Raw genomic sequence first — 15,300 nt, 5'->3', positions numbered from 1 at the left:
CTGAAATTGCTATATAGGTAGCAAGTTTCCAGAACAGATAATTTTAAATTAATTCAGGTACAAGCTGAAGTGCAGTCACTGCTTTACCACACACTGTTCAGTGCAAGGACAAAAGTTGTCAAAAATTCCTCTTGGGGATCCTGCTGTGGTAAAATTAATGTACTGACTTCAAGGGTGTAACGAATGCAGCTCATAGACTTTTTTTTTTTTTTTTTGTTACTGCTTTAGGAAGGACCTGCTTGGGAGCAATGTGAGATCAGATGAGGGGAAGAAATATTTGCTCAAAGAGCCCACTGGGAACAAGGCAGGAACATACAATTTGTTGTCGAGCAGGACAGAGCTGGGGGTCAGTTCGATCACCACTCCTTCCAGCTTCATGATGACATGAGTGATCACAGTAGCATTTTCCACCATTGCACGCCTAATCTGGATGTTGAAGTCCTCATAGGAAGACTTGCAGTTGGAGGCAAAGATGTAATTGCAGACCCCAGGGAAGTAAAAAATGTCCCCATCAAAGGTCTTGAAGTGGAAGTTCCCCCATGTGCTGCACACACGGCCATTGTGAGAGGGGTTGCCAGCTGTGGATTCAAAATAAGCAGTAAGAATTTTCTGCAATTTTTTGTAATATCCTCCCTGTAGATGCTTTATGCCTCCTGCTTCTTTCACCCTCTTTGTCCAAAAAGCTCGTCTTTTTTCTGTTTTGTCATGCTATCTGGTTGTCATTATTTATTTATTATTGTGCTTAATCAGTTTTCATAGGGGTATAGGGCCTAGGATCAAAAGAGACCTTCTGGATCACTAGATCCAGTGCTCTAGGTCTGATGACCTCCCTATCCTATAAATCCTTTCCTAAATATAGTCCTAAAGTATCACCATAAAACCATATTAAAGTTAGTTTAAAACTAGCTGATACTTCTACTTGGGAAGACCACTCATATCCACAACCTCTGAATGGCTAGAAGACTTTCGTTAACATCTTCCAAAACACATTCCCATCCCACGTATGCCTGGTTATTCTTGTGCCAAAATTACACTTCACCTTGAAGGGGTTTCACCTCCCTGCTCCTCCCTCTGCCCATCATAGAAATCTTTCTTTTCAGTCTTCCTTTCCTTGCGAGCATACTCTCCAATACCCCTGATTATCTTCCCAGCCCCTTTCCACATTTACACTCAGCCTACTTGAATTGTACCCTATTCCCAAGATAAGGTGTCTTGACAGTTTTCAGCACACTAGCATTTTCCTCTCTTTACTGGAAATACATATAATCCTGGGGAAAACCCACATACAATATGTATGCATATATAAATATATATTAAATTTCTTTTTTACAGCTGCATCATAAAACAATGAGTCAAAGCATTGTATTCACAGATTATCCACATTACCCGATGAATTAATTTTCTGCTAATTTTTTATGATGCTAAAGGACCTTACACTATTTTTCAGTCACTCCATGCTCTTTGTCATTAACAAGAGCACAGGTATTTAAGCCATGATATTTGTTTAACTTACCCTTTACTTTCAGTGCATTTGGAAAGGATGGAATGATTGTCAGTCCTTGGGATTTGAGAGCTGGTAGAAAATAGAAAAGAAAAGAGTGACCAGGTTTAACCTTTGAAATCCTAAAACATGAGTAGAGATTGCCTAGTCTTTTTAGTGATTAACATATCCTAGTTACCCTCTAGGGGAAAGTTTCTACAAGGTTTTATTGGTGGTTTTCACACAATGCTTTGTGTTCTATCTTTCTACACATTTCACTAACAGCTAAGTTGCTCAGACTGTAGTACTTTCTTCCATCATTTGTTCAAGACTCCTATCTGATGCTGGCCCTGATACCCTGAACTCAAAAGCAGCAATATGATCCTCAGAGCACTGTATTGCAATAGTGATTACAACAGCTATTTTTAAATAATCTGTGGCACACATTTTGCAGGGCAGATCAATTATTTCAGCCTGTCATCACTAATACACCAGTCAGCTTTGCATCCTTCCACCCTTATTTTGCGCTGTCCAGTTACATGTCATGCATGATGTTGTAGTACTTAATTATTCCAATGTTTAAGGTAGTCACAGTTTTCTTATTCTCTTGTGAGTGATGCAGTCATCTTGACACAGTGTAAAAAAATGTGCCTTTTATTACCTACTATCAAGTACCTTGGTGATATGTATGTAAACACACACCTCTTCTGAAAATACACTTTTAGATATGTTATGTACCTTTCGTGAAGTTAAAGATTAGATAACATTTTCATATCAGTAGAGCAGATCCACTGGGCAGATCTCAGAGAAAGTTCTCAAGCTTAGAGCAGAGACTGGCTGAGAACTGAATACATTGTACAGAGGGCTTCTCTTTAAATGTGTGTGGTATATTTTAGCTAGGAATAAAAATATTCTAGTAATCTTACTATTTATCATCTTTAGAAAAAAAACCCTTAGAGATCAGCATAAAAATACCTACAGTTTTGTCGCTGCAGGAGAGATGGTGAAACATACTCTGACTTTGTTGGTTGTTCACCTCCCTGGGCTTGAACTGCATCAGGAAGAATAATAAAGGAAATGTGAATGTCAGTTTTCTTGAGTTCCCTCATGGTGTCTCAATTATATCTGTTTAAACGTACAACACTAGGTATAACAAAAAGCATCAAAGACATGTTTATGTACAGGAGGACAGAAATGCATCAGGACCCATGCTACCTGAAATTATGATGACCAAACACCACCCCTTCAGCCTTTTCCTTTCTGGTTTTTAATTATTTGGGTAATAAATTACTACAGGGAAGCCATCAAAAACATGCCTGTGGTGATTTGAGCAGATCCTTCTTTGGCACAGCGTACCCCTGGATTCCCTAATAAGCTTTTCAGATAAAGGACCTAAATTTCTTTACGTTCACTCTGTGCTTTAAGCATCAGTAAAAGCTTTTTTTTCTAGCTAGATGGCTTTAAAATAAGTCCCTTTTGTACAGGAAGAATTCACTTTAGGGTTAGAGGACTGATATTTGTCAAAGCCAAAGTTACTCTATATTTTATAGTTTCAAGCACTCTTTGTAATAAGCCACAGAAGGAAAATAAATGCAAAAGCCACACCACAAAGGAGGAAATGGGCCTTTCCAATAGATTTATTTGTGACTGTTGATTTTGCCCCAAAGCAAAGAAACCATTTTTCATTTCATTCCACTGCAGCATTGCAATAGGAATACATACATTATCTGCAGGGGCCAGAGGGGCTTTTACTGTTTAGTGAGAGTTCATCAGAGGGCAGGTTGAGGTGAAGACTGTTCTGGCCAGAGAAAACTGCAAGGGCAGGTTCACCCTCTGCTGCAGCTCACAAGGGCAGTCTGTGGATAGGACCACTAGAGGGGCTAAGGCTGAAAGCAGAGCTGTAGGGAGCTCTGCAAGTCTCCTCCTGGGGAAAGAGCTGGGGATCTGCAGCTGGGGTTAGAGGACATGCGTCCACATTTAAGATAGGAACCATTCAGTGCTTCTGGGCTCCTTCAGTGCCCAGCCTCAGAGAGCTTGTTCTTCTCCCTGTACACACTGTGTGGCTCATGCCTCTGCCTCGTACTGTGCCTCATGCACTGCAAATCCGTGCATGTTGTGCTAATGCTACAGTCCTGTCATGGGCTGTTCTTTGACACTGCCACTTCAGTTACTATGGAACTACCTAGGAATAGGAAAAATATGAAATCGTACAATAAGATCTGCACTGGAGATCAAAATGCATTTAAAACTATCCATGCTGTTATCTTAAACTTAAAAGGAAATTATCAGATGAAAAAAGGAAAAATAAAAAAAATTAAGATATTTCTATCCATTTGTGACAATTAAGTACCCTCAGAATATTTATAGCAGTTTCATTTGTTTTCAGCCCGTTGCAAACCAACCCTGTGTGCTAAGCTTTTATGCAACCTCATAAGCAAGAGTAAATGAATTTTTAAAGTCTATTGCCTGGTGATTTTCAAGCAAAATCCTCCCTTTCTTCAATATTCTATCATCAGCTGATAAACAGAATCTTTAATAATTCATACAGACATACTCCTCAACTAATTTGTTCCTTTCTAGAGGTACCTCTGCACCTTTTGCTTTGTAATTTAGAAATGCTATATCCACCTTGAAGTGGATATTAAAAGCTAAATGCAAATCTTGAGGTATTTTTGTAGAAATGTAAGTTCTGAGGGAGCTCCACTCAATGCAGTGGAGCTGTTCCAGATTTCAACTGGAGGAAAAAAGGACAACAATTTCAAAAGAGTTAATTTTCTCTCCTTATGAAGAAGAGCATTTTAAGCAGACAATAAAATCTTGCATGAAGGTAACAGGTTCATTAACTTCACAAAGCCAAGGAAAAAAAAAAAAGCTTCAAACTCCAAAGCAAGTTATAAATTCTTTAAAACAGTAAAAACGCCAAGCAGGTGACGCTTCCTACCTTTGATCTGTAGGCAGACCAGGGCTAATATTGATATCCATAGTGGTATTCGTGTCCCACCACCTTTACCCATCTTCTGGAAGCCCGGCAGGAACTACCGAACTACCTGCCTCTGAGGAAATACCTGTCTGTTCCCAAGTCTTATATAGTGAGAGACTCCAATTTGGCTCAGTTCCCAGATTGTTTCACAAGGCTCTTAAAAGGTGGGGCTTCAGACATTTTTGTTTTCTTTTGCAGGTGCAGAGGTAAACAGAGGATGCTCTGACTTTCCCTGAACTATTTACACTCTAGGAGGAGTCTTCTTTCCACATTTTTGATGAAATGTCAAGAAGTGAGAAAGAAGAATTTTTGCTTAGGCTTAGTCTTCCCAAATTTTTGTGGGACAAACACAATTTAAGAGACTTCTGGGTGAATTTTGAGCAGGAAGTTTGAGTGAATTATTTCACTTTGTTGTTGTTGTTTTTCTTTTTTTTTTTTCTTTTTTTTTTTTTTTCCTCCTTAGGGCAAGTGATGATAATTAGGTTCTTGAAAAACCCTAAAGAAGTTCCACCTGATACAAATTTTTTAATGAGTTTGCACCTGCCTATGTAGCTACTTTGCTTGTGAAAATGAAGAAATCAAATGCTATTTAAGGTCAGCAGTTATTTCACTGGCCAGGCACAACGTAGGTGTACACAATGAGAATCCTTCTGTGTTGGCAAGTCAGTAATATGGTCCTTTCTTTGAGGGACTCCTCTTTTCACATGGGCAGTTTTAGGGTTATTTCAGCTGTTTCCCTCCTGAGAAAAGATGATTTCACCATTAAAAATTATTTGGTTTCTATCTATGATTAAAAAACAAAAAAAAAAAAGTGATTTATAACCCTGGAAACATTAAAGGATAGATATGCCAGAATATTTTTTTGAATATTCCTTATCTTAGGAGCAATGAGAGAGTGAAGAATGCTTTTTGAGTTTGTTAGAGCAGTTATTTACATCTATATTACTTTGGGAAATTAACCTTTTATAGTGTTTTACCCTGGGGTGTAGAGAAACGGAGTCTTTCACTAAGAGAGCAGATCCCATAATCCCAGATGGGTTCAAACAATTTCTGCAAGGAAGAAGGTACTGGGATTGTCTCCATATTCTTTGGAGTCATAACTATGTTTAAAATGGAATGAAGTTTAGCCATCAGGAGGGACATTAGAGGAGCATTGAAAAGGTAGTGAAACACTCCTTTAGGTTGCCTAGGAATACTGTCCAATTTCCATGACCGAGTTAGGAAAATACCTCCATGAGAATGGTCTAAGTGTTGTTGATAGTGCTCTAGATCCAGGGAAAAGACTAAATGTCCATTTGAAATTCTCTCAAATATGATTTTATATTATGTTTTATGAAAAATTATCATGGAATCATAGAATCCTAGAATGGTTTGTGTTGGATGGGACATTAAGACCATCCAGGTCCAACCCCCCGCCATGGACAGGGACACCTTTCACTGTCTTGTTCAGAGCCCTGTCAAACATGGTCTTGGACCCTTCCAAGGAATGGAGCTCCATAACTTCTCTGGGCAGTCTGCTTCAGTGTCTCACTCACCTCACAGAAAGGAATTTCTTCCTAATATCTAATAAAATCTACTCTCTCTGATATTTGAAGAAGTAACTTCAATACTAAGAGGAAAAGAAAAGGCACAATTTTTAGATAAAAAGCAAACAAAAGCAAGAAAATATGCTGATTGTCCTGAACATTTTAAGAGTACAGCTATTTTAACAGAGGTGACATAACAAAATTGAATTGGAAGTTTTGACAGAATTTTTTTCCATTTCAGTCATTAGTTATACCCTTAGCAACTTCATTGATGTGTGGCTCTGTAGAATTTACCTTAGCATTATTTAACAAAGAAAAGAAGATGTCTACAAGATACTTGTATATACAGAAATACATGCAGTGAAAATTTAAGGAAGTATCATTGTCTCTAATGGTTATTATCGAAGTTCCAGGACGAAGGTCTAGAAAAAATAAAAAAATGTAATGGATTTAAATGATACCTAATTGAAGTAATGATAAAATAGTATGTTAAACTCATATGGGTAACACACATAAGCTTATTAAGAGATTATGCTTGCAAAAAGAAAAATATACTTTATGAATCATTGTATATACTTACCACTAAAAATCAATTCATATCAACAGTTGCTATGCTGTGGTTTCATATGCATTTCCTGCGTGTTCAGGGAAACATGGTAATCTCTGAGACATCCCAGCCTTGTCATCACAAATTAGGCTGAAACTGGTGTACAGTTCAGTTTAACCCGTTTAATTGTGCTTTAAGGCACCATTAGAAGTGATTCTCTGTATCTGTATTTTTGACTGAAATTGTTGATTCATAGACTATGACATGTCATTCTTGCCATATTAAATTTCTTGTGCTATTTCTTCTCAGAAATTATTATAAAATGTGTTAAAACGTATGAGATTTGCAAAAATAATCTCAAATACTCATGCTAAATTGATTTAGAAGCATTATTAATTATTCAAGGAAATAATCTCTCTTCAAATTGTATTTCACCTCCATTCACTCAATAGACATACACAAATGACATGAGAGAGTATATTTTAAAAATTAGTGGGAGTAGCATTTCGGATTTTTGTAACCTCCTTGTGATCAAATCCATACAATTGACTGCATAAATGGAAATATTAATATGTTTGAAGAATTTATTGATGTACCTATTTTTGTTTTACAGAAAAGATAGAAAATTTTGCCATTGCATTTGATCTGAAAACCCTGACATTTTTTTCTATAGTTTCTCTTCCTTTTTCGTGGGATCATATTCCTACTCTCTGCATCTGCAGTATTAAATTGAATGAAATATTTCAGTAAGAGTTGTTAGCATTTTCAGATCCGTTCTTTTTAACCCTACATGATCTAATGCTACATGGTGATGATGTTATTTACACATCTTACTGATGACTTCTGAATCTCCTTCATAAAATAAAATGAGACCATCATATCTTATCTTCATAGATACCCACTGTAGCATACAAATAAAATGTGATAGCAAACTAGGTTAACTTTTGGGTGCAATAATGACTGACATCAGTGTCTCCATTTATAGTTAAAAAAGACAGAATGATGAACTCATGCAGACATGCACAAGGTTATCTAGTCCACCTGGTGCCGTAATGGAGTAGGGAGTATTCATTTCAAGGGAAGGAGGAAAACAAGTGTAATTCACAGGAATTACAGCACTTCCTCTATGTGAGTGCTAAAATGCAAATTATCAAGGAGCTGCCTGCTAGTCTCTTCTCTGGCTGGTCATTTGGCCACTTCTGAAGCCTGTTTAAGCTCCAGAGTGCTGGGACACTTGGCATGGAATTCAGCTGAAGTACCACTCTGATTGTCCCTGAATTTTGTGCAAATTCAAATGCATGATTTTTATCTGAAAACTTCTATGAAAAAGTGAGGTAACTGATCAATTTCAGCTTAAAAATTGTTCATTAATATTACAGGTGTTCTCTTACTTATGGGAAGGTGAACTACATTTCAAACAGCTGCAATAAGTATTTCATAGTGTGATACAATGCAGTCTATCTAAAGTAAAGCTATAGTTCAAGACCAAAATAGGGATAGAACTCCTTTTATGTTCTTTACTAGATCTTAGTCAAACACAGAGCCATTGATCCATTCCTTTACTTCCAAATGCTTAGATAAAACTCATTAATTAAAAATCAAATCACATTATAACTGAGATTTTAATCCATTTCATTAACATGAGTAGTGCTCCTGTCTTGTAGTGTGTGCATTGTAGAGGAGCAATACATAATGCTTTAACCTCCATTGTTATCTCTACGTTTTTACTGCAAAACCAGTAACAGGTAACTTAGGATCTGTTTCTGGTCTGCTCATTTCAAAGTTGGAAGTGCAATTTAGAAGAACCCAAGCAAAGCATAATGTTTTAAATCAGGCACTGGAGACTGGCTAGCTGCAACATAGGAACCTCAGTAACACCAATATGACTAGGAGGTAAAAGATATTGAGAAGAACATCTCTCATTTTATTGAACGTTTTTTCCTCTGGAAAGCAAATCCATCAGAGAACAACTAAGAGTACTGTATTAAGACATTCCCTCCATGGAAAGTTAGTAAAGAATCTGTGCATAGTTAAGAAAGGAAAAACAATGTGCACTCTGTACCATGAGAAGTATGAACATGGGGACCAGAGTAGAGTTTCCATGTTGTCTGAACATGTCCAGGATATCTCTGTGTATAAAGGGGATAAACACTTAAGCCTCTTTACAGTTTGTAAACACAGACACCACAACCGTGCATGCCAATATTTGCAATTGGTATTATAGACTAAAAAATGGATGTACACATACATACTGGAGGGCATATTTACCTTGTGCAGTGGTGCATGTTGGGGAGATCCCTCTGTCAGCAGATGCCAAGGTAAATTCATAACAGGAAATAGTGTCACTGCATTGATATGAAGTTGCACTTAGGAGAATTTGCTTTTCTCTGAGACACTGACACTGCAGCATTGCATTTGGGATCAGAGCTCTAGTTAGAGCTATGCAATGCCACAGGCCTTTGCAGCACTCTGTAAAGCCAGCTGAAAGCTGAGGTCTATTATGCAGTGCCTTGGTGAGCCAAATCAAAATTCAGTCTTTAGAAACAACTGGTGTTTGCAGGCTTAGGGAAATAAATGGTACAACTAGTCAAAAAGTGGGTGAAATGGAGGGTTTTGCTGAGCAGTATCTACAAACCCTCAAAGGAACCTGTTGGTGATGCACAAGCTGAAAAAAATCTGTGTTAATGTACTCTGGTGGACACAATTCTGCTGAATGACACTTTGTTTTTTGTAATAATATAAAGTACAGACTGTGTGTAAGTGGAGTCAGATATGTATGTATACTAATACCACTAGCAAGTTTTGTCAGCAGTTTGATTATTAGTGGACCCCTGAGTATATTCCTTTATCTTAAATCAGTAGCAGACATCCTTATTCCAAAAAATAATGCATGGAGGATATAATTAAATGCATACAAGCAAGGACAAACATGGAAAAATAAACAAAATCCTTTGCTCCATGTGTTATTCAAGACTCAGAGAAATTAACTAAATTTATAGAAGTGTTATAAAATTAGCAGAGACCTCTTTAGTATTTCAGTTCAAACATTGCCATTTACATTAATAATTTAAGCTTCTGTTATGTCATCCTCCTTGAAGGGAGAGCATATTGTGCAGGGGTATCTATGTATGTGTGGTCGATCTCTATTGTAAAGTTACAGTAATTTCACAATTATAAGCCACACTGAGTATAAGCCGCACTTCCAGGTGCCAGCAGCTTTTCATTCTTTGTCCATACATAAGCCACACCTGATTATAAGCTGCACGTTACAATACAGAGTGTGATAAAAGATATCTGTTCTATCACCATCTGTTGGGGGTGGGGGCAGTGATCCTTATCTCAACAGCAGATATTCTGCTAATGGGCCATCCATTGAAACCAGGCAGGGCATTGTTCTTCATCTTTTCACACCCCATCCTTCCTCCAGAGAGTCATTTTCTACTAATGGCCCATTGAGTCCCACTGTGTGACTGATAAAATTACTGCATCCCATTGGAAGTTGCTCCAACCAGGAGGAAGAGCCCAACATTTCTTACCAAAATAAAAACAGAGGTTTTGGGACACTGAGGTAACCCCTTTCTCTACTGGACTCCAGAGGAAAACTGGATTTCTCCACATCACCACTGGACCTCCAGAGGGAAACTGCACCTTCTGCAGGAGCACTGCTTCAACTGAACCACATCTGTCACTGCAGGAGGATGCAGCCACCATTTAATGGGACTGCTGCCAACACCCTGCCTGATGGGACGTCAGGCTGTACTCTGACTTTGTCAGGGTTTGGAGTTTGTTTCTTTGTAGTACTGTATTTCTATTTTAATTTCCCTAGAAAAGAACTGTTATTCCTAATTCCCATATTTTTGCCTGAAAGCCCCTTGATTTCAAAATTATAGTAATTTGGAGGGAGGAGGTTTACATTCTCCATTTCAAAGAGAGGCTCCTGCCTTTCTCAGCAGACACTTGTCCTCCAAACTAAAACAGCAACTTTTTGTTCTTTGTCCATATATAAGCTGCACCTGATTATAAGCCGCACTTTGGGTTCGGACCAAAATTTTAGTCAAAATGGTGCGGCTTATAATCGTGAAATTACTGTACTTTTAAAATTTACTTTTTAGAAGTCCTTTTCTATGTTTGGCATTTCAGTTCACAAACTTGGATAACGGTACAGCAAAAAGACTTCAGCTAATGGAAGCTGTTGAACAAAATGCAGGCAGGTATAAATTGGCCACAAAATAATTTAATTTGGAAATTTGGCTAAGGTTTATAAACATCGAAGGACTGCTATAATTTCTTTAAGACTTTATTGCAATAGCAGGGATAAGAATCATAATCACTTTGGAGACAAGCCTGATGCTCATTTATGTAGATATTAATATGAGAGTTTATTGTGCTCATATTTTTTATCTATTGTTTTGCTTTTATTTTAGTAAATTTTAAGGAGAACTTATCTTTATAAAGTATTATTAAGTTTGTAATGTCAAAACACTAGGAGGAATTGATGTTAAGACCATCAGTGCAGTTCTATGAGACAGTTTTAAATTACATGGGTGAAAAGTTATGTTTCTCAGAGGGTTCTTTTTTTTTAAGACTGAGCTTAGATAATCAATGTCTTTCCTTGTTCAATTATTTTTCCCTGTGTGTCCTAACACTTTGTTACTGTGTGTTATTCAACCCTCACTGAACACAGTCAGCAATTTCCTCAGTTACTTTTCTGTGGTGCCCATCACTGGAGTCCCTGAGAAGTTCGTCAGTAGTAATGTATTGCTTTTGAAAATATCTTTTTATCTTTTTAAGTACTTAGGATATATTATATTTTTTTTTCATATTGCTAAATAAGGCATAGCAATTTTGGGGGGGCAAATGGTCTAACATCCCTAGGAATAATTTTCAAAATATGGAACTTTATTTTGGTAACCACATGTTTAGTATGTCACCTTCAGATAGAACTGTGAAAGTCCTACAGTTCTGCAGATGAGATGTTGAAGTGTCCAGCACAGAATCTAGAAGAAAATGTCATCAAGTGTGAAAATTCCAGTTTAAATAAATATGTGCAGCATCAAATCTATTCAAAATAAAGGAGAATTTGAATCCATTTCAACATGGTGACATCTGTGTGCCATTTTCACTCTGCAGTGGCCAAATTCTCCAGGCAGTGAGAGAGGACCGCGGACAACGATCACGCTCAGAGTGTGCTCTCATTGAACCTCAAATCCGGGTTCAGCTCCCTGTGGCAGGTGCCTGATGTGCACACAGTCCAGTGGAGAGCAGCAGGATCCAATCACAGACTCAGGGTTGTGCAATCCTGTGTACGCACAAAGATGGCACATTGCGACTTCTGATAGCCCGCACTCCCTGCTCACGTAAGGAACCTTTCCTCGAGGAATCTGAGTAGGCACAGGAGACCTACCCATGAGAAATTCTCATGGGCTCTGTGTTGCAAGTTATCACAGACTGTGGGTTTTAGATATATCCTCTAAATATGCATCATGGGGGTGACTAATTGGGCTTGCATGGTTTGCTAAGCTGAGCTGTCAGACTCCTTATCATTTTGCAGTGCTGAAGTATGATATAAAACAAGAATGCTGTCAAACTTGAGCAGCTAGACTTGTACTGTATTGAACATTCAACACGTCAGTGGATGAATTGTCTGCTGACCTTTTTATAGTCAGGTTTTGGCTTTATTGATCTGAAAACTATGAAAATTCTTATCTGCTTCGGTTGGCTGCTGCAAGTGGCTGAAAACTGGTGTTGCATGTTCATGTTTTGAAGATAGGAATTATATGGACTAAATTTTCTTATCATGACCTGAAATGACTTGCAGAGTTAGGGATGAAGAGAAGATTATTCTGCTCTTTTCTGTTGCCATCATCAAGCAAATTTTATCTATGGCAGTTTGACTGTTAGTCTTCAGTAGGAGATTCCTGCTGTAAACTGGTAGTTGCAGATGGTGTCTAATTTTGAGTGTACATCTTCTAACTCTTCACCTCCTTTGAGTGCTAACAATATTTCTTATGAAGTGAAGGTAGAGTCTAAACTATTAGTAATAAATGGAATAGAAAGACTCAGATGTAGATTTCAGATCTGAAACCAATTTTTGTGAGCTGCTGATTAGGAAAATCAGGACACTGTCTACAGTCACGCTAGATGTGACATTCTGTGTGTGGTTAGTTCTAATATATGCTTATGGGCTGATGCCTTTATACAAATGTGGAGTAGAAGAGCTATGATTCCTTTTATACAACACAATAAAGCACATTTATCTCTTGTTTATATTTCTCTTAATAATTTAGGAATTTTGTTAAAATTTCTAGAAAGAATTTTGGACACTAGAGATAAAAAACACTGTACTAGATCAATTTTATAAAGGCAGTAATGAATGCATCAAATGCAGATCTGAACTGAGAAGCTCACAATCCCTATGCAGTGGATGCTGAAGAGATTTGAAGAAAACTTGTCCTTTGTTGAACTAATTACATGATCATGGAAATGCATGTAAAAAATATTTCTGTAAAAAGCTGACTTTTGGAAACTGAAGGTGAAGTAGGGTTTCTTATTGAAATTTATCTCAGATTAATATTGACACAAAGGGCTGTTTTCCATTATTAGCCTTATCAATGCAATAACTTTTTGATAGAGAAAATATTGCCATGAAATGAGGACACTTTTTTCCCTGTCTTCACAAGAATAAACAAACAAATTACTCTCTACAATCTAAGAAAGAAATCGAAAAGTTTGACATATGTTTCATAGCAGGTAGTGGGCTCTTAATCCTTCTGAAACAAACACGATCCAGAAGGCTGTTCATCTCCATTTTGTGTTTCTGTCCAACAAGAAGAGAAACAGGAAAAGTAAGTTTGCTTTTATGGTGTGGATCCTGCAGTTTTGGAACTCCTTTGTATACTCATTTGTTCTCTCTGAATCATTCTTGCAAACAGGTGGGGAGCGCTTTCTTTTCTTGCAGGTTTTGGATCAAATTCAAGGCTCCAGGAAACCCAAGCCTCTTACGCTGGTGAGTTTCAAAGCAGTTCAGCATAACTCTGTTGGGCTGCACAGAAGGAAACCTGTGAGTCCCATGCCTTGTCAACGGTATTCCAAACACTTCATTTCTTGACTTACAGACTTAAAAGCATCAGGTGATCACTTTTTTTGAATCAGACTCCTTTATATCGCATACACATTTTATCCTGTACTTTTTTTTCATGCAACTTGCCAATTTACATTTAAGGCACGTCATTTAGGGAAATATCTTTTCTTGGCTCAGAGATTCCCAACGACAGAGAATTGCTGCATCTGTTGAAGAGCTGGTTTTGTTGTTATATACTGAACATTGTTAAATGACAGTCTTCCTTTTCTAAGGGAAGAATCAAGGGGGAAAAACCTGCATTGCATACATCAGCAGCTAAAGCATTTCCCAGCTGAACACTAAGTCAGTTTGCTGAAAGATTTATGTCGAAATTTGGTTAAAATCAGTTTGATAGCCTTGTTTTTCATATGGAGTTTAATTTCACAGGAAATCAGTTCAGTTTCATCCCGCACAAGTGAAGGTGAATCAGATCAAGAAAGAATATCAACTGCAGGTGAAAAAAGTGAGAGAAACCTTTCACTGTGTTAGGAATTGTTTGGGTTTTTTGTAGCCACATTGGAGCTGTATAAGAGTCACTTGTTATGACCACATCAGAGCTGTACAAAAGTCATTTCAACTTGCTCTCTAGGGTCTTTGGTGTACTTCAACTTTGCTGTAACTGCTGCATATTGAAAGATTTAAATTATACTTTTCTTTTATGATTTGTATAACACTTAGTGAGTACTGAGTGGTTTGTGCACATTATGGCTTGGAACTCCTTCAAGCTAGACTTTCATGTGAACCAGCTTGTCATGGGTTATATTAATTAATTACATTTACACTAATTAGGGTGGCTAAGGAAATACAACATGCACTGTTGTCATCAATAATGTGAAATCACTTTCCCTTCTACTGGCTCCAGGCTGTATTGATAAGTATCGCTAAGAGTTCATAATAAAATTTTTATACGTTTTTTCTCATGTAACATTATGATATCTTAGATTCTTAAGTAGTAAAAAGAGATTCCAGTGTACCTGACCTATAAAATCTTGATATTCAATTAAACTTTTTCCACGGAAGGATTCCTTTGCAGATAATCACAAAACTTACTATGCTGTTCTCAAAGCAAAGACTTTTCTCAGCATACTCTCAACTCTTATGGAAGTAATGATTATCTCGGTGTTGTGCAATCCACTAAATTCAGTGGTCCTGGGAGATGATCCACCTTGATAAGCAATGTACTTCGACAATCTACTTTTACAGAAGCTGGGGGAGAATTCCTTCAGTTGAGAATTTACATTGTTTTAACTTCTAAACTGAGAAAAGCAGGCTTAGGGTTTAGTTTTTAGGGTTTTTTGTTTTGGTTTGGTTTGGTTGTTTCTTTTTTTCTTTATATTTTTGGTTTTTTGTTGGGTGGTTGGGTTTTGTATGTGTGTGTTTTAAGTAAAGATGGGTATGTCTTAGGGTCCTAACTTAGAAGTTTAAAAATCAGAGAAATTGAAGGGATGATGGTTTATGCTTCCCACGAAGGGAAACAAAGGGATGGGGAAGAAATGCCTGAAAAAGCAGGTCAGAGGCAGAACTATACATGAATAAGTAAATAAATGGGTCTAAGGACACGTTTTACACTGTGCAGTTACAACATGTAAGATTAGCCAGGACAAATCCTATTAAAATCTTAAATACACAACAAGCCTAGCCACTGTC

At 37.4% G+C, this 15,300-nt stretch overlaps 1 protein-coding gene across 1 annotated transcript in view; it reads right to left on the bottom strand.

Moving 5' to 3' along the window:
- The window catches only part of LOC116997702 (mucin-5AC-like), a 112,002-nt gene that overhangs the window by 47,637 nt on the left and 49,065 nt on the right, over positions 1-15,300 (bottom strand). The window contains 1 exon segment of the mRNA XM_033062780.1: positions 317-609. Coding sequence (XP_032918671.1) covers positions 317-609 — 293 coding nt within the window.

Source organism: Catharus ustulatus, chromosome 6 (assembly GCF_009819885.2).
Source record: "Catharus ustulatus isolate bCatUst1 chromosome 6, bCatUst1.pri.v2, whole genome shotgun sequence".
Lineage (NCBI taxonomy): Eukaryota > Metazoa > Chordata > Aves > Passeriformes > Turdidae > Catharus > Catharus ustulatus.
This window is presented reverse-complemented; position numbering and strand designations above follow the sequence as displayed.